We start from the raw sequence: 25,185 nt of genomic DNA, 5'->3' as shown, positions 1-25,185 counted from the left end.
AAACAAAATGTATACATAGACACTTTTGAGTATAAAGGTGCTTATTGATAGATGGAATGAGTGACCATTGGTAAATTTTCAAGCAAGAGGCGGAGTTGCTGGAGATCCGTCTCCCATCTGAACCTGAACTTTACAGTGTTGGTTGTGTCACCCAATATTTGCAATGCCGTTGTGTACTTGAGTTCACATAATTCAAAGGCTGCATTTGCTGTAGCCACATCGCCTTCATAATAAATAGATCCTTGAGATTCGATAGCATATTCAATCTAATCGATACGAGTCAGTAAGACAAATAGATAAAATATATCTCTATGTACCTCTTCCTTAGCTTCTTTATATAGGTTCTGTAGTTCAGAAGAAAGTGTCAATAGAAGCATATGATCATGCTGCGGTTGTTGTTGTTGTTGTCTTTGCTTTGGTTCTTCTATGGAATAGTTTGTAGGTTGATAGAATAACGTTTTTGTAGGTGAGGCTGAAAATACAACAGAGAAAGTAGAAGAGACAGAAGATGTACTGGCACGACGCTTTCGAATACGAGGAAGCCATTTTGATGTATTGAATAAAGTATTGTTACTGCTAGTTGAATGATAAGAGAAGCGTTTATTGTTGTTGTTGTTGAATAAACGAGCAGATGCAGATCGTAATCTTTTAGGAAAACTTTCTGAAGATGTAGTAGAAGATGTAGTAGAATGAAGCATAATAAAGTGAAGAAGAAGAAAGGAGAGACGGAGAAAAAGTTTTTAACATAAGCCTCCGTCGTATTTAAGTGTTTTTTTTCCTTGTACCTTGTTTAACATCTTGTCATACAACGCCATCATATATTAACATTTAACCGACCCTTTCCTGATCTGCTCTTTTATAACAGTCGTTCCAATAAAAAAAAAAAAATTAAGGGGCGGGTTCTTAAAAATCACATGACAACTTTTATTTGTCACCTTTACCCATCTTGATTTAAATATGCTTCACATTTAAACACTTTTCAAAAACGTTCACGGAATGCTGTACAGACGCATAGAAGTTATCGAGAAGGACAAAATTACAAGCTTCAGTAATTCGTGTGGCTAGCCCCTCTCCCCCTTGTCCTCAAGCTTACTACGCTTGATATTTATTAAACTAAATAAGTATTAATTCCATGACTTCAATTATAGCTCCTGATGATGATAAAATGCAGGCTCACCTATGGAAACCTGATCATGGCTTTTGTTTTCTTTAAATAGCGATATAGTTTTGAAAACTACACAAGCTTTGGAGAGCAGTTTACCTTGCAAAATCACTAATACCAACATCACAATGCATCATATAGTTTTAACTATATCGATTCAGAACCTGCCTCAAGCAAAATTTCTTATGTTATTAACTTGCCTTTTTAATAGAAAACGTGAACTGCGTAAACATGGATCGAGTCAACGACCTCTTAACCAGCAAGTATTACCATAAAAAATACAGGTTGACTGACACATCTATAGAACACATCTATAGCAAGACATGTAATATTCATAATGATATATTGAAAGTACATTCAAATACATCCTTTGGTGTTGGAGCGACTGTGTTGACAATAAATACCCAAAGAAAAAATTTAGTAGCCACGGCGAGTGTATTTCTATGAGGGCAGATATTTTGGGTATCCCGGAGCTTTAAATTAATTAGGCAAGCCACATTAACCTAAATTGCATTTTATGCTTCCGAACCTGACTAGCAGTAGTTCTTTATTTCCATCTATTAATAAGTCTATAAAAAAAACAAACGTTGTGAACAAACCTATTTTAGAATTCAGTTTACCAATGAGGAGCGTTAAAAATCGTTTAAAATTTAGAAAGTGCTGTTCTGGATGATTTTTCTACTTTTAATCTTGTTATTGGTTGGGCTTCAGACAAGAGAAATAAAAAGCTAACTAAAGGCCTCTCTCTCTCTCTCTCTCTCTCTCTCTCTCTCTCTCAGAAGCGAAAAATGATTTAGTACAGTATACTGTACAAATGGGCTCTATTTGTTTTTGAATAAAGATATGAAACCAAAGAACAGTAATGCTTACACTATAAGGGATTAATGCAACACAAGCGCTGTTCTATCAGAGTCAAGTACGACATGTATTTCGATTATACAATCAAAAAGAACATTTGCACTGTTAAGTGCAAAAGCGTCCATTCACATGGAACGTATAAGTGAATTCATTTGTCAGATGGTGATGCCAAAGAAATTCATCGAAAAAGTCAGGCAAGACCCTTTGATCACGCCTAAAAAAAATGGCAACTGGCAACTTATTTCGCATGGGAGAAATGATGGATGATGCCAGAAAGATTGACCTTGTTCTTTCAAACCAGGAAAAAGTTAAATATGAAATGAACAAGGTTAGTGCGCAATTCAATATCAGCAAGAGTAGCGAGTTCCTTGGAGAATTCACCAAGATCAGAAAAGAACTTGAGGGTTTCCTTTTCGCCTCCTGACATCTAGTCATACAATCTCCCTTTTGCTACTCAACCAATTGTCATCGATGTCACTTGCAAGGCGGTTTTTGAGAGCAAAAAGTATCTTTGTTCCTGAAAGAGACTGAAAATTAAAAAAAAATTGGTCTACATATTCAAAAAGCTTCATAATACTCTAAACAGAGTTAGAAGTTCAATGATAACTATATAATAAGTATGGTAACGATGATGTTTTATCTTGGAATGTAAACTACAAGAATGACAAATGTAATACTGATAAAGAATATATAACCACACAAAGTAGCTATACTGGTATAGTTTCGGAAAGTTCAATGGCAGCAAGGAAGGGAAACGGAGAGGACTAACTATTGAGCTGATAGTAATGGTCTCGTACTTTCGCTTGTTTTGAAACAACGCAAGTCTTATTTTTTTTCGCTCGACTTTATGAAGTGACAACGCCATTTGAGCAAATGTTTAAGTGTCGTTCTAAAGTCATCAAGCTCCAATAGAGAACTTGGGATATGCATCGAAGAAATACATTGTGCAACAAAGTAATCTTTTTGTTTGAACAGTTGTATGATATACCCATTGGTGTCCCACCAATTCATGTAAATATTGCTTATACAATGGTCTTTTGTGATTCCTGTGATGCCTTTCAACATAGTAGCGTTAATACGAATGTTTTTTGATTGTTGATATTGCAATAAGCTGTCATTAGCTGCCTGAGTTTTGAATTCTATCCCGCAAAATTCAATTTCATGTCGATTGATAGATATCAAAATCTATCATATTTTTAGTACCCATTGTTGTTTGAGTTACCTTCGCCAACTTCATCTTCTACCTCTTCTTCTGCAAAGCTGTTTTCGTTGCTGTCACCTACAATACCTTCTTCGGCATTATTCAATTGTTCTTCTTCTACATGATTGACGTTCTTATCGGCTTCTACTTCTTCATTATCATGCTCGTCATCATCAACAGATGTTTCTTCCTCTTCCTCTTCTCCTAAAAATGCTTCATCTACTTGAGCAGCTTCGCGTAGCAAGTGGCCAGAAAACGACATGTATTTTGAGCTGGTCTTCATTCCTTCTATAACTAAGTCATTTTTACAAGTTATCTATTTTATACGTTTAGTTTGAGAAGTTACAGAAATAAACATTTAATGGATATATGACTTACCAAGGCAGAAGTCAAGACAAAGATATTCTTGAATGTAATTGTGGTAGTTTCGGGACTGAATAATCGCGGATTAAATGATCAATGTAAAGCTTATGTATATTGACAACTTTATACTTACTGTTTTTGAAGAGCGGTACCAGGGATTCTATACAGGAGTATAGTTGTATTGTAATATTTGATCTAAATGAGCATTAACTTGTATGCATTGCAGCAACCGAAGCTGACAGAGTGGGCAGCAATTGGATCTGTCAACTTTGACGCAAAGTTGTTAAATGGAGGAACTCTGACTTTTAAAAGATATTTTTCGTGTATGAATTTTATTTCCATTGTTTCTTTGTGTGGATTGCTATTTGGTTGCTGGAGCCTTTTTGGTTCCTGGGATTTCTTTATACTCCCCATTTCTTGAGGCTTCTTAGGGCTCTTCATATCTTTAGTAATGAAAGAGAGAATGGAGAACAAAAAACTGTGCCTTTTTTGCGTGTTATCGAATTACCGCTTCTGATTTTTTTATTTTTTCTCAAGAACTACGACAATAGAAAAAGCAATTTTATCTCCACTATGTCACGCTTCTCTCCACCACTCATATGTGTGCAGGCTTTATCTTTTTCTCTTTACTACATCATACAGAATTAAATTTTTCGTATCTCCAGCCGTTTTATCTAAAATAAAACCACTACAACCAGCAGTTCGTTTTATCTTTTTGTGAAAATAAAAACTTTTGGCAGGAATTGTTAAAGGTTTCTTTCTAAGTTTAAACAACTTTATTTAGTGTCTTATCCATCCAATGCAATCCTCTTAAGTGACTTTAGGGCATGATTCCACTGCCATTTACTATACTGCTATTTTTGGCCAAGGTTACTGCCGCCAAATTTGCTAAAAATCCGATGTGTCACGAGTGTAATAAGGAGCTTTCTTTGTCATAGCTTATTTGAAGTGTCACCATCCTAATTCTCCTTTTTTTCTTTTGGTCCTCCCTTATTACTTAATCCACACTAAAGACCAGGCCAACATTCCAAACAATACAGTATTTTTAGTAACCATTGTCCATTTAGTAATAAAAATCCAAATTTTACATGATTGCGATAGAGAAGACATGTGTTCATGACAAGCTAGTGAACGTCCCCTCTCTTTCTCCTTTGATGCTCCTGTCTTTTCTTTCTTCTCAATATAACTGAGTCCAAAAATAAAGAACATCAAATACTGCATGAATGACAACTTGTAGTGGTGCCACTGTCATCTAAAAAAGAACTTGTTTTGTTGAATAAGCATATATTGATAAGGAGAAAGAGATTCTCGGAGAACTAGAAGTCCCTTTTTTTACGGTGGCAATGCGTTGGTTCTTTGCAATCTATCATCCACAAAAAAAATAGTTGTGCTATAGTACATGTTTATTTTTCTATTATTGGAGCGTGGTGTATAAATCATTTTTTTTAATTTAGAAAGGCATTGAAGTCTTTTGTTTAGCTAGTTCCTTCATTTTATCCTATAGAATTTAAGTTAGAAATCTCCAATACATGTATCACACTCTCTTACTTCTTTCCATGCTTGAATTGTTTGTGGCATCTTTTCTAAATTACGTCTAATGGTTTCTTCTCTTTCGGCACGCAAACGTTCATGCTTCTCCAACTTATTAGGACGTGTTCTCAATGGCTTCTTAGCAGTGGCTGTAGGCAATCCAATCGAACTAGGTTCAATGCCTTGTTGAATACAAGCCTTTCTCAAGTCGTTTTGTACACGTCGAGAGACTTGAGAAGGTCTCCAGAAAGACTTGCCTTTAGCTTCGTTGAATACAAGTTGAGGTTTGATATCAGCTTCAAGAAGCTTTAGTGTTTGAACTTTAGTTAAAACCTTTTCTGAGAATACACGATAAGTTGACATAGTCTAGGGGTTTTATAAGAAAAAAAAAGAGAGAAGGGAAGGGGGGTAGGGCAAAAAAAATCTGAGGATCCGCTGTCACATGTAATACCGAACTCAACCGGACATGATTCATTTATGCAAATGAAGGTAAGAAGAGTAAAGTCCGGCATCTAGCTCAGATCATGTCAATTTGGCCTTAAAAAATCAAAGAAGCAAGCTTACCCTATTGTTCTATCTCAAGCTATAGAACTCTCATCATCAAAGCAAGAAGACTTCAATTGAAGACTTTCAGCGTTAAGAAACCAAAGAAGGGCCGCTATGCATCATTTCATGATTATTGACAGGGCAGTTCTGTCAAGAAATGCAGTGCAAAAGATACAAGAGGCAGCCGATAAGAACTGCGGCTCATGATGGCAAATGAACTGATATACGATTGAGAAAATAACAGGACAAGTTCTGGATTAGAAGATACCAACTACCAGCCCAATAAGCCCAGAGAAGAGGATACAGAATAAAAATAAAGGTGATCCCATTTTACCAGTAAAACTAGTTCTTTGTGCTCATTTTTGGAAAAAAAAAAAAGAAAAAAAACTATCTCATTTGGAGCTTCAAGTTAACCTAACCCCATCTTAGCCTATTTTCAGATGCTTCCTTGCTTTTTTTATTATCAAACTGCATCTCAAGCAATACTAAAAAAAAAAAAAAAAAAAAAAGAAAGAAAAACTTTCAGAGTCAAGGACTGCTATAAAAATGAATTTTAGTTGTCTAATACACTCTAAATATACGATCAAATATACAGACGGTGTAAGAACGTATCAAAAGAAAAAAAAAAGAATCTCAATCTGCCCCCATCAAATGCGAAAGTGGCACAAATTGGATGCAAAGATACTATATTTGTGTCAGAAACAAAGAAGGGAGAGGATAGTTGCAACGATAAAAAGGGTTGGATTTGTTGTCAGTACTAAGCAACATAAGAATGCACCACAGCGTAAGCGATAGAAGAAATCTTTTATCTCTGAGCGCATAATTCTTCCATCAAAAATGGAAAATTTAACCAGATCTTCATTTAGATATGGAAGAAAAACGCGTTCAATGAAAAAAAAAAATGCGACCGCTTACCCTGTGGTAATAGCAGCTTGAAGAAGTTTTGCTGTAAAGTGGATCGGATACGAATGAAGAAGAAGGCATATTTGTGTGCCTTGAAATCGGCATAGAATAGCAGTAATAAAGGCTACAGTAATTGTTTGAATAGATTAGATTTGGAGAGCCTGTACCGGCTGCTAGGACAAGCTTGTCGCAATAGGCAAACAGCAGGTGAGCCCGTGCTTTCATAGAGGGTAATTCGATCATGCAAGCTATAGGCTTAGTGGATAATGTCTGAGAACCGCCAAAAATTGCTTGAGAGCAATTATTCTAGATAATTTCAATTGGCTTAATTGACTAGAGAAGGAACAAATTACAACTGAATTATTCTCCATCATTGTACAAAAACAATAACAAATGATGACAAGGGACAGCAAAGAATAGTAAATATTATATGTTTTTTTTGGATTTGTTTTCTAATCTCAAAACAGAAAAGTAAATTTTTGCATAATCTTTTTCGATTATTTTCTTACTTTAATTTGATTCTTCTAAATTGAATACATTATAGCGCAAGTGGTGGAGAAAATTTTACATCAAAAATAGAAGAATTTTTTACTCATTGAAGGGAAGCCTTGGCTAAATTTTCTATCAATATAAGGAAGATGCAATTGCTTACGCTGTAGCAAATTGGTTGAATGTTTTTGAGTATTGTTGTGAAAAAAACAACTTACAAATTTCTGAAAGACAAAGGGCTTAGTCAAGGACACTTTCGCGTTTTCTAAAGCCATCTTGAGAAGTATCTAAGGACGATGCTTAGCCTCGGAGAATTTCCTTGGTGCATGATTTGAGTGTTTCCTTGGAAGTAGTAGTCAGACTAATAGGTGGTAATTGACTAGATCGGCCGGGTTGTCTTTCTCATGGATTGGGACTACCTGTGTGACTCGTCAATAGTGAGGCGTGTATGGCCAACGTCAGCACGGATCAAAAACATGAAAAATCAGGAGACTACTAGAATCTATGCCATGTATACAGAAAGTAAAACTAGAGCCATAAAAGAATTATGATAATAGCTATAGATGTCAGGAACTTCACATGAATGCAATGGTTTTACATAAATATTCAAACGCCGATAACATTTATGCCGACTTATAAGTATGCCAATTGTGTACTCAAAAAAAATATTTTCTAGAAAAAATAGAAACAACTGCTTTAAATAAATCGAAAATATCTTCTGTAATGACAAAAGATAAAAAAAAAAGTAGAAAATTTCTAAATTTTCTGCTTAAAATAAGAAAAAAAGCGTGTTTTTCAATTTTTCTATTGTAAAATAAAAAAAGAATCTACCAGTCAGTAACCTCTTCTTTAAACTAAAGTAATAAGACTATTATCTGGTAGATTCTTTTTTTATTTTACAATAGAAAAATTGAAAAACACGCTTTTTTTCTTATTTTAAGCAGAAAATTTAGAAATTTTCTACTTTTTTTTTTATCTTTTGTCATTACAGAAGATATTTTCGATTTATTTAAAGCAGTTGTTTCTATTTTTTCTAGAAAATATTTTTTTTGAGTACACAATTGGCATACTTATAAGTCGGCATAAATGTTATCGGCGTTTGAATATTTATGTAAAACCATTGCATTCATGTGAAGTTCCTGACATCTATAGCTATTATCATAATTCTTTTATGGCTCTAGTTTTACTTTCTGTATACATGGCATAGATTCTAGTAGTCTCCTGATTTTTCATGTTTTTGATCCGTGCTGACGTTGGCCATACACGCCTCACTATTGACGAGTCACACAGGTAGTCCCAATCCATGAGAAAGACAACCCGGCCGATCTAGTCAATTACCACCTATTAGTCTGACTACTACTTCCAAGGAAACACTCAAATCATGCACCAAGGAAATTCTCCGAGGCTAAGCATCGTCCTTAGATACTTCTCAAGATGGCTTTAGAAAACGCGAAAGTGTCCTTGACTAAGCCCTTTGTCTTTCAGAAATTTGTAAGTTGTTTTTTTCACAACAATACTCAAAAACATTCAACCAATTTGCTACAGCGTAAGCAATTGCATCTTCCTTATATTGATAGAAAATTTAGCCAAGGCTTCCCTTCAATGAGTAAAAAATTCTTCTATTTTTGATGTAAAATTTTCTCCACCACTTGCGCTATAATGTATTCAATTTAGAAGAATCAAATTAAAGTAAGAAAATAATCGAAAAAGATTATGCAAAAATTTACTTTTCTGTTTTGAGATTAGAAAACAAATCCAAAAAAAACATATAATATTTACTATTCTTTGCTGTCCCTTGTCATCATTTGTTATTGTTTTTGTACAATGATGGAGAATAATTCAGTTGTAATTTGTTCCTTCTCTAGTCAATTAAGCCAATTGAAATTATCTAGAATAATTGCTCTCAAGCAATTTTTGGCGGTTCTCAGACATTATCCACTAAGCCTATAGCTTGCATGATCGAATTACCCTCTATGAAAGCACGGGCTCACCTGCTGTTTGCCTATTGCGACAAGCTTGTCCTAGCAGCCGGTACAGGCTCTCCAAATCTAATCTATTCAAACAATTACTGTAGCCTTTATTACTGCTATTCTATGCCGATTTCAAGGCACACAAATATGCCTTCTTCTTCATTCGTATCCGATCCACTTTACAGCAAAACTTCTTCAAGCTGCTATTACCACAGGGTAAGCGGTCGCATTTTTTTTTTTCATTGAACGCGTTTTTCTTCCATATCTAAATGAAGATCTGGTTAAATTTTCCATTTTTGATGGAAGAATTATGCGCTCAGAGATAAAAGATTTCTTCTATCGCTTACGCTGTGGTGCATTCTTATGTTGCTTAGTACTGACAACAAATCCAACCCTTTTTATCGTTGCAACTATCCTCTCCCTTCTTTGTTTCTGACACAAATATAGTATCTTTGCATCCAATTTGTGCCACTTTCGCATTTGATGGGGGCAGATTGAGATTCTTTTTTTTTCTTTTGATACGTTCTTACACCGTCTGTATATTTGATCGTATATTTAGAGTGTATTAGACAACTAAAATTCATTTTTATAGCAGTCCTTGACTCTGAAAGTTTTTCTTTCTTTTTTTTTTTTTTTTTTTTTTAGTATTGCTTGAGATGCAGTTTGATAATAAAAAAAGCAAGGAAGCATCTGAAAATAGGCTAAGATGGGGTTAGGTTAACTTGAAGCTCCAAATGAGATAGTTTTTTTTCTTTTTTTTTTTTTCCAAAAATGAGCACAAAGAACTAGTTTTACTGGTAAAATGGGATCACCTTTATTTTTATTCTGTATCCTCTTCTCTGGGCTTATTGGGCTGGTAGTTGGTATCTTCTAATCCAGAACTTGTCCTGTTATTTTCTCAATCGTATATCAGTTCATTTGCCATCATGAGCCGCAGTTCTTATCGGCTGCCTCTTGTATCTTTTGCACTGCATTTCTTGACAGAACTGCCCTGTCAATAATCATGAAATGATGCATAGCGGCCCTTCTTTGGTTTCTTAACGCTGAAAGTCTTCAATTGAAGTTTTCTTGCTTTGATGATGAGTTCTATAGCTTGAGATAGAACAATAGGTCAATCTTTCTCTTTTAAAGTTTATTTTATGCTTTTGCTATTAATCTCTCAATAAGATGTATTTCAAGTGTAATTTTGGATAAACCACTGTATTTTTCAAACATCAGGCTTTCAGACAGTGTTCAAGATGTGCATGTAGCCCGCAGCTATTCCATTGGCCGAACATTTTGACAGTCTTTTTGCAATTGACATATTGCTATCGGACTACAACATTTCATTTGGTTCCTAATTATAAACCAGTTCGTGGATTATTTACAGTACTTGATTGAGCGTCAAATATGCTGGCATCAAGTCTAAGGCCAGATAAAAAAGCGGCATCAAGATTTTTTAGAGATTGATCAACAGAAAAGCGGTTTACAAAGGTAACTATTTTGTAAGATACGCTTCGTGTACGAGAGAAGTATTTTTAGCAAGAATAATGTATAGTCTTAACTACCTTGCCTTGATGTCTCGATGCTCATTTTCTTAAAAGATTTTTATTGTTTGAAATCTATCATTGTGAATCATCATGGTAGCAAAAATCAAAAGTCTTCTCGTAAATCTCTATGATGAATTAGCATCGCAATTATTTGTGATGCTCACGCCTAAAAAAGAGTAGCAAGGACATAATTTGTTGTATATGATATAATGATTCTTGTCTAACCGTGTTTTTGCGCTTAATGGATCATATTTTGTGAGAATTTAATATAGAATTAAGAGTACACTTTATTGTTTTGTACCATGAATACAAGACTTGTTGTATTTGAATGTTAGTTAAGGTAAAAAATGTGTGGATACACCCTTCTTGTATCATGCCTCTTAATGCTTTATATGTGTATCAGAAGCAAACTCGTTATGAGACATTCAATTCATCAGGAAACTTATGTCTGTGCCTTCTTCATAAATCCAATTTCAAGATTCCTCAATTCTTGTTGAATAGTTCTTAATCTTTAAAATGGCCGCCTGCTCTTTTGAACAGAAGGATTGAATTCACCTCTGTATAATTATAAACAATGCTATACACCATCACATTCCTTCTTTCTTTTGCGCAAGTTCATATTCACTTGGAAGCATTCAAAATAGAAGGCCTTCTTTTTTTTTTATCAAAAAGTTAATGGCCAAGCGCTCTTGTTGTTTTGAGCCTTTTGTGAAGTTGAGTACTTACGGAGCAAAGATACGGAACATTCAATTAATTGAGGTTAGACAACACATGCAACCATTTCCAAAACAATCTCGATTAAATCAACGATTTCAAAGTCAATTACACTAGATCAAGAAGGCAATGTGTGTGCGTTTGTCGTTCTATTTTTTTTTTTTGCTGTCTGTGCATTGCCAAGTCTTTTTTTTTTGTTTCTTTATTCTATTCAGCTAAAGACTTATTTCAAGGTTTCTTGTTATACTTGAATCATGCAAGCTGTTCATTCTTATATTGTCTGTCAAAGAAAATAAATCAAGTGTGACACATTTGATAAGTGACATGTGTTTTATTTTGATATCTTGGGGCTCAATTGCCTTGAAGCCTTGAATGATCTGGGCATTTGATCAGATCTTTTTCCCTTGCTGATACTAAATAATGAATTCGGGATGATAACGGAACTCTAGATCAGTAAGCTTTTTTTTTTTTTTTTTTTTTTTTTTTTTTTTTTTTTTTTACTTAATTAATTCCATCTGACTTTTGCTTCCGTACACACTCTATCGATGATTAATGTCCGACTGTTCTTAATTGACAGTGTAAACATTAAAGACAATAGTCCTATTTCTCGAAACCAGAAAAAAAAAAGATCCAAAATAGTCAACTCAAAACCTTTTCTTCTGTATCTTAAAAAGAAAAATTATACTAAACAATCCAAATAAACTGCTTCAAACCAGTGTACTTAACCATAAATGCTGCATGGGAAGTTGTATCTGTTTTCATTGAGTAAACAAGAAAGAGGTAATTTATGTACTCCCTATTGATCTATTAATGTGTTATTAATAAATGGAAGTACGACATTTAAAAATCTAATTATTGAGGCAAAGAAATGCGAGAGAATATCGTCACCTTCAGTTGCAAGGCACAAAAAAATTTAGGGTGTACATTATACAAATTTAGAAACTCAAGTTGTATGAAACATAAAAAATAGAACACTTGTTCTTGCCTACAGAAAAAGAAGGAGAACGTCTTTTTGTCAGAGACTAATAAAGAAGAAAATAGCTAAAAAGCAAAACTACTGTACAACTAAAACGCTCATATTACATGCACTTTTTTTTACTATGATCAGCTGAAAATATTCTACCTAATTTAAGTTTTCTGTCGAATTTATAAATAATGCTGTCTCAAGTTCAATTCCCTTTTATTTATTTTCAATCACGCTCTGTGCTAGCTGAGATTCTTGTTTTAGTGTCAAAAAATTTTGTGTTCCCTCAAGAAAAAAAAAATCAGTTTTAATTCAGACCTTCTTTCAATTGCATGAACAAGCACCCACACATGGCTTCGAAAATAGATAAAAAACTTCAAAGCATAAGTTGTCGAATTGCATCAACTATATACATCTTGCCATTAGAGTCAGAAAAAAAGGAAGAAAAAAAAGCAATGGGTTAATAAAAAAAAGGTGCCAAGTATAAACATTTATGACACGAGGGAATGGATAGTATATACATTCAATTATTTACCCGCCAGCTGGATATAGAAGTGTTTAAAAATAAAGCGCACAAGAAAAAATTACAAGTATAAATATGGTCCATCTTACAAGTGGTTATCGTTTTTTTTTTCTTTATCACAACTCTATTCCCTTCCTTTAAATTACATATACTTATAAAATGAAGTTCTCAGCTCTTGCCGTTGCCGCCTTTGCTACTGCTGCCAGCACTGTTTCTGCCACTATCACTGTATGTATTACGAACTATCAAAAAATAAATAGATTCTAATTATTCTTTATAGCTCATTCAACCTTGGGCCTCCACTACCTGGACTGCTGGTCAAGCCGGTACTGTTCAATGGAGTTCTTCTGCTGATTTGGCCTCCAAGTACTGTGAAATTCACTTGTTGACCACTGTTAACAACACTGTCTCCTTTGTTTCCAACTTCACTGCCAACGGTAACTTGATCCCTTGTACCTACACCTCTGCCAACTTCCACCCCTTGCCCGATTACCCTGCTGGTCAATACTCCATCCGTATGGGTCCCAATGGTGAAAGCACTGACTCCTACGCTTACTCTGGTGAATTCCCCTTCGTTGGTCAAGGTTCTGTCGCCATCTAAAGTGTGAAAACTTAAAGTAGAATGTCTTTTTTTTCAATTGATAAAATACATAAATAGACATTTACTTCAATTATAGAAACACCCATTCATCCAATACACATTTTATATCCTTCAAGTCATAATAAATCATATAGTCAAGAACAACCTGTATATGAGTAATTTGTTCAATGTGGTACTATTGTTCTATTTTTTAAAAGAGAGACCGCTGCAAGTATCAATTAAAGATCAATTAATTCGATTACACAGAATGCAACACGAAATTAAACCTTGTACCTTTTTATTGCATGTCACGAACAAGTTTAAAAAAGAAAAAACTATACGTAAGATAAGAAATTAACTGATAAATGTACATGTATTAAATACAAAAAAAAAAAGAGGAGGCAATAAGGTATACAAAAAAAAAGGAGAGACTACTAGTAGTCTCTTGTCAAACGATTCGGACCTCTTTTTCTCTTCTTTTCATTCTCGCGATCCATTTCCTTTTTCATAAGAATTTGAGCTAATCTAATAAACAAAGAGTAAAGATCCATAAATAACTCCATCGAATGGCCGGGAATATCTCTTGATCCTGCACTTGCACGTTCAACAATCATTTGGGTATCATACATGACTTGATAAGAAAGTTAGGCCCGTACATTCTCACACATAATTCAATGGCTTACCAAATCCTGCAAATGCCAATAGACCAGCATATAATTCAAATGAAAATACAGAGGCCGATCTCAAAAAGAATGTATTGGCTAAGGACAGCCATAAAAGCACTCCAAGTACTGTGCTTGAAAAACCACCCACATATAACATACTGCGACGATTCGCCATGACTGCGCTCATGGAAAATCCGAGAAAAATCAATACTGCTGATGAAAGAGCCATAAACACAATGTTTCCTGATGGATCCCAATCTAGAAAGAATGATAAAAAGGTCGATAATGCAATACCACTAAATATGGAATAGGTCTACCATTCTATCAGTTATGCATACGCATGAACAAAAAAAAAAAATTAACTTACGCCAAGTAAAGACCACCGACTTGTACTATTTGGTGAAGTAAAACGAAACATTGATACACTTCCAATGGTACCTAAAGAGCCTAAAGTAGAGCCAGCTGGACCAAGATATTCACCAACTTGTGTACCAACGGTTGCTATAGCACACATAGCAGCCAGTGTTAAATACACGTTGACCAGATGCCTTCTCACAGGTCTGCTCAAGGCATTCGAACTGCTGCTACTGTTACTACCATAATAATCTTGTTTTCCTGACATTGTAAAATAACAATAGAAAAAAAGAAAAGAAAAGAAGAGGGAGGAAACAACTAGTTCGGAATTAAAACAAATGATTTGCTTTAAACTGATTGGGCCGGAGTAAATATCCATCTGGTGGGCCTGAAGTTAAAGCGAACAAGAGGCAGAGACAGCAGAAATAAGTATATATGCGGCAGACTGACAAAACGAGCAAGGATTTCCAAATAGAATGTCCCTTCTTTCACACTACAGGTAAAATACTGCATCCAAATGCATCCATTAGGATGGATGGAAACTCTATAAGATAAGAATATCCATCCATCCGTATCGTATTTAAATGTTTGCTTATCCTTTCATTTCGATTTTTGTTAGTACAACATGCCCGCCTTAGGTTTGCCCGCTGATGTCAGCGCTACTGCTGATGGTACTCGTAGATTGTTCAACAAGTGGTCTTACGAAGATGTTGAAGTCAAAGATATCTCTCTCCAAGACTACATTCAAATCCGTCAACAAGTCTACTTGCCCCACACTGCCGGTCGTTTCGCTGTCAAGCGTTTCCGTAAGGCCCAAGTAAGTTCATTGAGACATGAAGTATAATGACTAACATGCAATAGTGTCCCATTGTTGAACGTTTAACCAACGCTTTGATGATGACTGGTCGTAACAACGGTAAGAAGCTCATGGCTGCTCGTATTGTTCAACACGCTTTCGAAATCATCAACTTGTTGACTGATGCCAACCCTCTTCAAATCCTCGTTGATGCCATCATCAACTGTGGTCCTCGTGAAGATTCTACCCGTATCGGTTCTCAAGGTACTGTCCGTCGTCAAGCTGTTGATGTCTCTCCTCTCCGTCGTGTCAACCAAGCTATCTCTTTGTTGACTGTCGGTACTAGAGAATCCGCTTTCCGTAACGTCAAGACCGTTGCTGAATGTCTCGCTGATGAATTGATCAACGCTGCTAAGGGTTCCGCCAACTCTTATGCCATCAAGAAGAAGGATGAACTTGAACGTGTTGCCAAGTCCAACCGATAAATGTCCTTTATCTTTATATTTTGGGTTTTTTTTTATTAAACAAAGTTCTCTAAACCAAAATAAAAAGTCTGATAAAATGTTGCTACTGTACACTTCTCTATTTACATCATTCTCAATCATTATCTTCTTGAGCATAAAAGAACTTTCTTTCTTCAATTTGCTCTTCAATGCTTTTCAAGTTGGGTACATTTAGATAGCCCTTGTGGTAGAGCAAGACTTCTTCCACAAGCAAATGTGGGATCAAATTTCTATAGCAAAGAAAATGAATCAATACGCATGTTGCATGAAACAAAACAACATACCTTCTTGGTGCAACCTTCAGGCAGTGTTCAGCATCCATACGCAAATCTAACACACTGTCATAATGTGCTCCTGAACTAAATCCAATACGAAGGGAATATTCTTTATCGAGGACACTTTGTCTGTTTCTTTCATATAACTCGAATGTAATCTGAGTAAGGTAATCTAATTCGGGCAGTGTGTTTCGAGGCACCTTGGTTGGTACACCAGAAAGGTAAATCAGGTTGAGCAATGCATGGACATGAGATTCTTTGGTAAAATAAAGGCGAGTACGAGCCTTTTCACTAGATGTCATCTCATCCAAATCATTCAATATCTTCTTTAGTAAAGGGAAACTGATCAACATGCCAATATTCTTCTTTTCAGTATCTGATATACCATACTCTTGAGGTGCAATAAAATCAAACATGACCTTGACAGCTTTGTAAAGTTTATGAACGTCTGAATTACACTCGTTGTTGTTTGGGCTGCTATTGTCGTCATCATTGGGAACACTTTCGTCTTTAAAAATTGTAAGCAAGAACTGTCTGTTGTGAAGTGAGTCGTATTTTAAAGAATCATACAAGACACTGATCCAAGATGGATCAGGATATTTGTCAGTACTGGGCTCATCACTTTCATCGCCGTTACTTGTGAGTGTAAAGCTGCGAAACATCTTTTCCCACCTCTCTTTGAAAAGCATGGGTGAGTCGAAACAACACCAACGTCTTTGGATGTTGTCCACATCCATTGTAGCCCAGTTCTCTCGCATAACATGTTGCATACGGCTCATGATAGCAGAGATTTCTTGAAGAATAACATGAGGCTGAGGAAGTTTGGCGGACCAACCCATTTGCGCTAACATCCATTCAGGAATATTGTTTCCAGGCCTTAAAAGACCTTTCAATTGACGTTTAACGATATCAGCTTGATCTTTGGCAGCGTTACTATCGTCTAACAAGTATTTGCTTTCAGAAATTACACCATCTAATGTTTCTGGATCACCTAAGAACCAACGAGCGAATATTTGAGCTATTGTTGATGGTCGTCAGCTCAATTTCCTGTGGGCTTTTTTTCCCTTTTACCTGTGTCTCTAACACGTCTTTCTGAACTACTATAAATCTTGACATCCTCTAAAACTTCTGTATTTAAAATATACATATCTTTGCGCAAGTTTTCTGCCAAATCTTTAGATTGATGACGGCCAGCGTGTGTAAACTAAATGATATGTTACATCAATCCTGCTTGTTTCCTCTTTTTCTTTACCTCTCCTCCCCACTTGACAATCACTTGTAATTTAACCAATTCTTGCGTCTGTTTGTCGTACTTTGGTTTCAACTGAATCTTTGTGCCTGGTAAATCATGTTTTCTTTGCAAGACTTCCTTTAAAGACCTCAACTTTTCCTGTTCTTCTGTATCTTGAGGGAGTATTTCCAAACTCATGTCTACTGCCTTCATGACAGATTCCAGTTGATGTTTTTGTCTAAATACAACCTCGCGCTTAGATCCTTCTAATAAATCGATAAAAGGCTGTTGCATAATTGTGATTTTGAGCTTTTCTTTTGGTGTACGATCACCATGTCTAAACACTGCCACAAATCCCTTGAGTCGCCATGAATTTTGTGGCGAAATTTCAGGAGGAATTTGATCTGCTAATGACAATGGTCTCTCTTGCACAGAACGATAGAATGCTTCTTTAAGAATACGAGCACATTGATCATAATAGAAATCGTTTCCTTTGACAAAACTCCAGCCATTAACATCAATTACGTACGATTTTCCTTGCACACGTAAAATGTCTAGCCCGCAAACTGTCTGACCAAATGCCTTGGATACTTTTCTGGCAATGTCCTCTTCTTCTTGAGTAAGTTTAGCACAGTAGCGAATTTCTTTGCCGTCTGTGTTACGTTTGACATGGCCATCTACAGTTGGAGATCTAATTTTACAGAAAAAAAAATTAGTCAACTTGAATGATCATTTTTTTTATCTTACTTTCTAGTTTCAGCATGAACAAATTGAGGCCCAACAGTATATAGCTTGATATCTTCAAAACTTTCTGTTTGCATCAATTGTTCATAGACCCATGAGCCTTCTGAATTAGGTGTTTTTAATTCTGGATCGAATTCACTTGACTTATTGCCAATCTAAAGAAAAAATTAAAAAAAAATAATGAAAATGACTTTACCTTTCGAAACAATCTTCTGCCGCCGCCCCCTTTTTCTTCTGAGTAATAAATGTTAATATTGTGATCTTCACCATCCACAGGCTTCTCAATAAATGTCTTTGATAGGTATTGACCATCAACTCGAATGCCCTCATCATGAATCTCAACAGATTTTGAATTAGAGGCATAACGAGCCAATACACGATCCATGTCCATGCCGGTATATTCTTTAAATGCAGCTGCAGCTTGAGGATCTACTTTTGCACCACCATCTCTTGAAACAACTAAACGGGGAGGTGTTGGAACACCAATAGCATCCAAAATAGACAAAACTACTCTTCTATCCCAAAGAAGTGTCTGCATATGTACATTATTGACCACAAAGGGCTTTCTCAGATTTGTGTAAGCAATTGCCTTGTCTAAAGGAAATCCATCTGAAAAAAAACATATCAAAAAATCACAACCTGGCCAATTCTCAACCTCTGTTAAAAAAATAATAATAATAATTAATCAGGTAATTACAACTCTTTATTTTACCTTCATCAATAATGGTCTTGTCACCAAAAATGACTATCTCAAAGTTACCATGTGATAATAAACGATTTAGAATATGACGCATAGGCTTTGATCTGGCTTTTCTTTCCATGGCACAAACACCCACCACATCTATATCATATTAGTTGTTACTTTTTTTTTTTTTTGCTTGTGCTTACACTTTTCTCTTCCAGAGTTATGTTCTGGTATTAAAGGAGAGTCTGTTGCTGGCATATTCAAGAAGAAGAGAGAGAATTAAGAACAAGAAAAAAATTCTCTTTCGTTTATATAAAAAAGAAAAAAGAGTGAGAAAAAAGAAATAGGAAATTAAGGGATTTGACATACTTTTTTTTTTGTAGCCCATCTCTCTTGTACAACGCATCTATAGTGGAGTAAGAAAAGCACCCGACGTCATTTCAAAAAGCGATGATAGTTTCTCCTTGTTTCTTGTAAGGAAATCAACACAGATGCATTCTTAAATTATACGCGTATATATGTAAGTGCAGCATACAGATCCTGTAAATCTAATTCTATTATTGTTTATAGTTACTTAAAATATGTAAAGTGCGACCTACCCCACTCTTAAGAGTCATGAGTTCTGTCAAATCTTTTCTGGTAATACACATAGTTACATTTACACAAAAGAAAAAGAAAAAGAAAACTTTTCCCCCAAAAACCAACTTCCTGTACCCATGATGCAATCCCACATTGTATTATGTCAAGATTGTATTTCAAAAAATATTTTGACTTTATTTTTTTCTACAAGGTCCAAATTATAAACATTGTAGGACAAGAATAAGATGATAAAACGAAACTTACTAAAGTAACATTAGAGAAATAAGTTCAAGAATCTATAATACAGGAGTTTTATAGGTAATTGATTTAAGTCAATGTAGTTATCAAAGCGTCTAGAAACTTGTTTGTAGAACGCAATCAAATACCGTTTTTCCTATGTTGAGGTTTGTATCTCTTTCATTATTATTATTATTATTATTATTATTATTATTATTTTTGGATATGTATATATACAGATACTGATCTCTAAACTTACTTTTTTTTTCTTTTTAATTTCTTTTTTTTTATCGTTCAGAATGATAGACTCGCCCAAGATCTCAGAGGAAACTTTTAAATTATACAAAAAGTATTCCAAAATACAAGATGTCGAGATCTTACAATCGCACTTGATCGCAATCAAGGAAAAGCTCTTGAAGGTGAAAATGAATAAGGTTTTCTTGAATTAACCAATAGAAAAAAATGTAGCAAGGAAAAATCAATTATAAATGCATTGAAAGATACAAATTTGCTTATTCCCGAGTTCAAGAAAGATTCTTTTACAATGACCTTATAAAAATAGGACAAAGGCTTTTGGAACAAAAGCAGAACCCTTATTTTCTCGATATTGGATGTTGCACAGGTATGAAAAAGATAATTTGTCTATATTTGTCAAATTCATCAAAAAGTCAGGTACTGATTTAAGAAAACTATTGCTGGATGGCTATCCAAAGGATTATTTAATTGGCATAGATATTGAAGAATGCTACATTGAGTGTGGCTATGAACTGTTTAAAGACTCTCCTACCACTTGTCCTATTCAGTTTATGGTGAATGATTTGTTCTCCCTTGACGAAAAACACCCATTGTGTGACTCCATCTCGATTTTACACGTTGGTAGTGTATTTCATTTGTTCTCGGACAATCAAATGGTACATGAGTTTCTGAATAAAATAACATGGCTACTAAAGGCAGGTGGTGTACTTGTGGGTGGACATGTATGCTCTGATCAGTCAAATGAATACTTTAGGTATGCTAAGCAGACATACAAGTACTATATGGGCATTGAAGACTTTCGGCAATTGTTGACAAAACAAGGTTTTTCAAATATCAGGATAGAAACACAGCCTAGACTAGAAGATGAGGACGATTTTACAGCATTCTGGATTTCCTTCTATGCAGTTTATAGTCCAAAGGGCTAATCTGAAATAAATATGTATTTCCGTTTGATTAGACATTGCACAATGCTATCTTTATGTCTTTCAAGTGTTCCTGAAAGAAAACAACGTGTCCGAGTTAGAAAAGAATGATGCATGTCAATTTGATTGGATGGAGGTCGGTTGCCAGTGCTTTAAAAACCCAGCACAGTTGCTCCTCATTTTCTTAAAATCATGGATTTCTTTTCAAGAGGTTATACAGCACTCAGAGGCGAGCGTGGACAACCTCAGTCTGCAGACGAAACTATTGAGAAACTCGCAGACTGTCTTGAAACTGCTACTTTACTAGAAGACAGACGCGCTGGTGTCTTGAGCTTAAAGGGTTTAGTGAGAGATTGGCCAGAGGTACACGAAACAAAAAGATACGGGAACGGTCTAACAGTTTCAGGAAGTAGGAAACAAGAGTTTTCCTGGATTAATAAAAGTATTGCATACAGACTATAAAGATATCGACATTACAAAGTCACTTCTCGAGACTATCACTATTTTATGTACTGTTCAACACCAGGTATGGATAACTCAAAGACTCCTTGTCAAATAACAGCATTTTTCAGCATGATAAAGATGATAGAGGGTTCAAGTTTACAGATTATTTCATTGAGGTACCAGAAAAAAAAAAAAGAAAGGCCGAGATATATTTTGTATATTGATTCTTTACAGGACTCTCGCAATGTTACTATTTTATTGGATATTTTGGAAGAGTTTGATTTTTATGTGCGCTACAATACAATCAAACTATTGTCTACCTTATTGTCTATCAGAAGTAAGCGTATTCAAGAGTGTATCTTAACAAACCCTATGGGAATTTCTCTTCTTGTGGATATGTTGGATGATAAAAGAGATGTGATTCGAAATGGTAAATATGATCAAGTGACAATGTTTGTACTCATAGTGTTTAGAGGGCTTACTCTTGTTGATTGGTTTGACTCGAAACAACACTGAAATCCAAAAGATTGTTACTTTCCAAGCAACTTTTGAAAAATTGCTGGCTATTATTGAAGAACAGGAAGGCATTTCAGGCGATATTATTGTTCAGGATAGTCTTACTTTGATGCACAATCTGTTAAGATACAATGTGTCTGATCAAGTCTATTTCCGCGAAACAAGTTGTATTCAACAAATCCCTGGGCTTTTAGGCTATGTGGGTGACAGTGAAGCAGATCATGTTCCTTATTCATTTGAAGACTGGCCACCACAAAAAGTAGCCAATACAGTTTTGGTGTTGCAGTTGATTCGTATCTTGACAGAGCCTGACAGTAGTAGCACACCTACAAATCAGCGTGTGATGGTTCAGAGTGGCATTCTATTACCTATTATTCAATTGGGTCTTTGCTCAAACGCACCTTCCATTGTGCGTACAGAAGCATTGTACGCTATCGCCTATGTAGTTGCTGCTAACCCTGAAAACCAAATGATATTTGGCAAAGTAGTAGTAGCAAGCCCACCTGTTTTCGCACAAGACGGTCAAGTAGACGTCAATGTCGCGCCTGGTATTCCTCGAGCTGCCATTGTTTCCCTGATTTCCATTGCTGTCAGTCATGATGTTGGTGTTGCTTATAGTTATTCAAGTCGTGCTGCTGCTACTTTTGCTGTCTATTCTTGTTTGGAAGAAAACCCGGATGCACAGTTGGTATTGGTATCCACGCTCAAGACAACACCGCCTGGAGACAATGCCAACAGTTCTTTTGCAGACAAACCCTATTCTGCTGGATCTCTTCTTTTGGAAGTGATTGAAAACTGGGAGCAATCCTTATCTGATCCTTACAAGGTTTGGTTTGCCTGTGATGTCTTGTCTCATGTTCTTCGAGGTAATGAAAAAGCCAAACATATTGTCAACACGATTGTGTTTGGTGATGAAGCCAGTGGTGAAGATCCAGTGCCCTTTATGCATCAGATTGTAGCTCAATTATTAATGTCCACTAAGAACCCCTCTACAAATATTCGTATTCCTATTGGTTATTTGTGCTTGTTATGTACCTGGCTCTACGAAAGTCCTAACTCTGTGAGCTTATTTTTATCTGAAAGCACACATGTTCAATTTGTAAGTTCAAGTAGGATATCAATATAGCTAATCTGTCTGTATGAATAGTTGATTCAAGAAATGCAATCGTCTACAAACGATCCCACTGTGCAAGGTCTTGTTGCTTATTTGTTAGGTATCACATACGAATACAATGATGATCCTTCTGCGCCATTGAATCGAGCAAAACTTCAAGGCATTTACTCGAGTCGTTTAGACCAATTCAACAGTTTATTGGCTCGTCTTCGTGATAGTCCTGCTGTCAAGAATGCGCCTCAATATCTGCAAATATCTGCGGAAGATGAGTCTGTTTCTAATGCTACACACTCTTTACCTTCATTAATATTGGACAATGTCTTTGTGGATCAATTCAAATCGACTTATGGTATGTTTAATTGTGATAGAAAAAAGCGACTTACACCATTCATAGAGCACATTCAAAAGTCTATTAAGAAGAAACCCACGTCATTTAATCGACTCGAGAGCAGAACAAGTAAGTTTTATTGTTTCAAGGCATACTTCTAATCAAAAATAGATTCACCTGCACCTTCTAGCCCTGTTGTCTCGGATGAGGTCATCCAAGTCTACAAGAACACAATTGAAGAAAAATCGAATCAGATCAAGTCTCTTGAAGAAAAAGTAGCTGAATTAGAAACATCTTTGCAATCTTTTGTAAGCAAATAGACAGATTTAAAGGGAATCTTGACTTATTTGTTGAATAGAGATCTACAGATGAATTGATCAGAAACGAGTTAAAGACTGCAGCTACTGAGAACACAACCTTGAAGGAACGAATTTCTGAATTGGAATCTAAACTGAAAGAGACAGAGTCTAAATTGATAGCAGCTCCTGCTATGAACGAAGAGCAAACTGCAAAAATCAATGCCTTAGAAAAACAATTGGCTGATGAGAAAACGAAATATACTGATCTGGAAAAGGAGCAAGAAGACTTGCTTGTGTGCATGGGTAAGAGCAATAAGAATACTTGAAGAAATAGTACTTATCTCTCTTTTTTCTATCAGGTGAACAAGATTTGGATATCAAAAAGTATAAAAAGAGATTAAGAGAATTAGGTGAAGCTGTTACTGATAGTGAAGACGAAGAAGAATAAAAATGTTGTTTTATAAATGTGAACTATTTTTTTCTTTAAAGCCTTGCTCCATCAATTGAATAACATATTCTGCAGATCCCCAGCTTGATTGATATCCAAATCCGCCATGACCATAAGCATGAGTGACTTGAATCTTTTTTTGTCCTTTGAAAACTAAACTCGAGTTAAGCTAAAGCTCCTCCTCCTCCTCTTTTTTTATAAATGACTTACTTGTTTCATTCTCAAAACGAGGTCCATTGATTCGAGTAGGCCTTAATCCTACAGCACATCTTATGATTTCTAATGGCTTTTCTGCCACAAGTTTTGGGCAAAGTTGCGTTGTTCGCTTGATGATTTTCTCAGTCGTTTGATCGTCAACAAATGGGTTGCTATAAACGGGTGAATATAATGCTTTGTCTAATAAATGCACTCACAAGTCATCCTTATTGCTCGTTCCACCTAAAACAACTGTGCCATCTGATCTTGGTATAATATAAGTGATACCATGTACTCCTTTAGAAAAAAAAATAAACATACATATAAATAGCGATAATGCTGCCTTACCAATATGTGTCATTGTCTCCTTGATATGAGAAGCTCTAACAATGACTGTTTGACCTCTTGTCGGGAATACGTTCTTATCTTGAACACCTCCCAGAAACCGTGCTCCAAGTCCTGTGCAATTTATAATGACCAAGCCTTCTTCGTTTGAGACCAAGTCGCATACTTCGCTGATATGCGAAACAGTTTGTTGAACTATTTTACCACCCAATTTTAAAAAGCAAGAAGCCAACCATTTCAAATAAACAGGTGAATTGATGAGAACTAAAGAAGATGAATTACGAGTTCGTGTCTCTGTCCTCTTTACCTGTCGTATAAGTATGACCTATTTTTGCACCTTGAGGAAGTCCATCTTTTTCTTGCAAGAGTTTAAACTAAGAAAGTCAATACTCAAGTTTTAAGCATGGTGTTATTACATCCAATACTGTATCTTTGAACCATGGATCATATATCTCTGGTAAGCTATCATCATCATAGTAGTCATAACTAGGCACAATGATAACACCAGTGTCTTTTTTTGCCAAAGCAAGAAATTTATGATAGCTTGTGGCATCAAATGCTACATGATAAACAATAAGAGATCGTTTCATGTAAACATGCCATAATTACTCTGAAGTAGTTTATCATTATTTTTGGCCATGGTTCTCCAATGAGCACCTAATCTCGACATCAGCTTGACATCTTGTACTTTTCTTCTTACCTGCATAAGGAGAGGTATATTCAATATTCATGTCTCCCGGAATATGCTTAGCTACAACAGTAACTTGCTCATATCCCTTTTGCTTCAATAGTAGGGCAGTAGTCAACCCTGTCACTCCAGCACCTAATACGATAATATGTTTCATAAAAGCTGAAAAGTATCCAAGACATGATACGGCGTTTTTTATACCCACATAACTGATTCATCATGATTTGAT

General features: G+C 35.5%; 11 protein-coding genes across 11 annotated transcripts; 4 read left to right on the top strand and 7 right to left on the bottom strand.

Moving 5' to 3' along the window:
- Nucleotides 1-41: 41 nt before the first annotated feature.
- Nucleotides 42-377, bottom strand: B0P05DRAFT_467293 (uncharacterized protein; the record flags this gene model as incomplete). Its single annotated transcript, XM_051574372.1, has 2 exons — nt 42-266; nt 318-377. 2 exons carry the CDS (start codon nt 375-377, stop codon nt 42-44), a joined length of 285 nt encoding a protein of 94 aa, XP_051436357.1.
- Nucleotides 378-2,878: 2,501 nt separating this feature from the next.
- On the bottom strand, nt 2,879-3,178 carry B0P05DRAFT_445455 (uncharacterized protein; the record flags this gene model as incomplete). Its single annotated transcript, XM_051573799.1, has 1 exon — nt 2,879-3,178. A coding segment is annotated over one exon (300 nt), but the record flags the coding sequence as incomplete, so codon positions are not given.
- Nucleotides 3,179-3,216: 38 nt separating this feature from the next.
- B0P05DRAFT_570480 (uncharacterized protein) lies at nt 3,217-3,926 on the bottom strand (the record flags this gene model as incomplete). Its single annotated transcript, XM_051581313.1, has 4 exons — nt 3,217-3,537; nt 3,600-3,654; nt 3,718-3,744; nt 3,796-3,926. 4 exons carry the CDS (start codon nt 3,924-3,926, stop codon nt 3,217-3,219), a joined length of 534 nt encoding a protein of 177 aa, XP_051436355.1.
- A 964-nt stretch (nt 3,927-4,890) lies between these two features.
- B0P05DRAFT_536075 (uncharacterized protein) lies at nt 4,891-5,523 on the bottom strand. Its single transcript, XM_051577524.1, has 2 exons — nt 5,133-5,523; nt 4,891-5,082 (listed from the first exon to the last, which is right to left on the bottom strand). Exons 1-2 carry the CDS (start codon nt 5,475-5,477, stop codon nt 5,035-5,037), a joined length of 393 nt encoding a protein of 130 aa, XP_051436354.1. The 5' UTR covers nt 5,478-5,523; the 3' UTR covers nt 4,891-5,034.
- Nucleotides 5,524-12,911: 7,388 nt separating this feature from the next.
- B0P05DRAFT_570478 (uncharacterized protein) lies at nt 12,912-13,353 on the top strand (the record flags this gene model as incomplete). The annotated part of the gene is made up of 2 exons (XM_051581312.1): nt 12,912-12,980; nt 13,033-13,353. 2 exons carry the CDS (start codon nt 12,912-12,914, stop codon nt 13,351-13,353), a joined length of 390 nt encoding a protein of 129 aa, XP_051436353.1.
- Nucleotides 13,354-13,716: 363 nt separating this feature from the next.
- B0P05DRAFT_536069 (inhibitor of apoptosis-promoting Bax1-domain-containing protein) lies at nt 13,717-15,050 on the bottom strand. The gene is made up of 3 exons (XM_051577523.1): nt 14,365-15,050; nt 14,016-14,310; nt 13,717-13,963 (listed from the first exon to the last, which is right to left on the bottom strand). The coding sequence occupies exons 1-3, from the start codon at nt 14,728-14,730 to the stop codon at nt 13,767-13,769; spliced, it is 858 nt and encodes a 285-aa protein (XP_051436352.1). The 5' UTR covers nt 14,731-15,050; the 3' UTR covers nt 13,717-13,766.
- B0P05DRAFT_578528 (40S ribosomal protein S5) lies at nt 14,977-15,632 on the top strand (the record flags this gene model as incomplete). The annotated part of the gene is made up of 2 exons (XM_051581863.1): nt 14,977-15,168; nt 15,213-15,632. The coding sequence occupies 2 exons, from the start codon at nt 14,977-14,979 to the stop codon at nt 15,630-15,632; spliced, it is 612 nt and encodes a 203-aa protein (XP_051436351.1).
- Nucleotides 15,633-15,744: 112 nt separating this feature from the next.
- B0P05DRAFT_467266 (histidine phosphatase superfamily-domain-containing protein) lies at nt 15,745-18,721 on the bottom strand (the record flags this gene model as incomplete). The annotated part of the gene is made up of 8 exons (XM_051574370.1): nt 15,745-15,880; nt 15,935-16,383; nt 16,426-16,943; nt 16,997-17,129; nt 17,178-17,847; nt 17,904-18,055; nt 18,097-18,509; nt 18,613-18,721. 8 exons carry the CDS (start codon nt 18,719-18,721, stop codon nt 15,745-15,747), a joined length of 2,580 nt encoding a protein of 859 aa, XP_051436350.1.
- A 551-nt stretch (nt 18,722-19,272) lies between these two features.
- B0P05DRAFT_536066 (S-adenosyl-L-methionine-dependent methyltransferase) lies at nt 19,273-20,754 on the top strand. Its single transcript, XM_051577522.1, has 5 exons — nt 19,273-19,393; nt 19,443-19,578; nt 19,661-19,820; nt 19,870-20,023; nt 20,074-20,754. The coding sequence occupies exons 3-5, from the start codon at nt 19,701-19,703 to the stop codon at nt 20,580-20,582; spliced, it is 783 nt and encodes a 260-aa protein (XP_051436349.1). The 5' UTR covers nt 19,273-19,393; nt 19,443-19,578; nt 19,661-19,700; the 3' UTR covers nt 20,583-20,754.
- A 17-nt stretch (nt 20,755-20,771) lies between these two features.
- Nucleotides 20,772-23,728, top strand: B0P05DRAFT_585838 (p115 like vesicle tethering protein; the record flags this gene model as incomplete). The annotated part of the gene is made up of 10 exons (XM_051582475.1): nt 20,772-20,942; nt 20,986-21,105; nt 21,152-21,199; nt 21,258-21,453; nt 21,497-22,638; nt 22,687-23,002; nt 23,048-23,110; nt 23,153-23,289; nt 23,340-23,583; nt 23,640-23,728. 10 exons carry the CDS (start codon nt 20,772-20,774, stop codon nt 23,726-23,728), a joined length of 2,526 nt encoding a protein of 841 aa, XP_051436348.1.
- A 10-nt stretch (nt 23,729-23,738) lies between these two features.
- On the bottom strand, nt 23,739-25,113 carry B0P05DRAFT_578524 (uncharacterized protein; the record flags this gene model as incomplete). The annotated part of the gene is made up of 8 exons (XM_051581862.1): nt 23,739-23,881; nt 23,939-24,096; nt 24,142-24,220; nt 24,272-24,382; nt 24,576-24,642; nt 24,685-24,827; nt 24,878-24,925; nt 24,969-25,113. 8 exons carry the CDS (start codon nt 25,111-25,113, stop codon nt 23,739-23,741), a joined length of 894 nt encoding a protein of 297 aa, XP_051436347.1.
- Between the last annotated feature and the right edge of the window lie 72 nt (nt 25,114-25,185).

The sequence above is a fragment of the Gilbertella persicaria genome (genome assembly GCF_025201335.1).
Source record: "Gilbertella persicaria strain CBS 190.32 chromosome Unknown B0P05scaffold_13, whole genome shotgun sequence".
Taxonomy (NCBI): domain Eukaryota; kingdom Fungi; phylum Mucoromycota; class Mucoromycetes; order Mucorales; family Choanephoraceae; genus Gilbertella; species Gilbertella persicaria.
The sequence above is the reverse complement of the archived record's forward strand: the minus strand, read 5'-3'. Positions and strand labels throughout refer to the sequence as shown.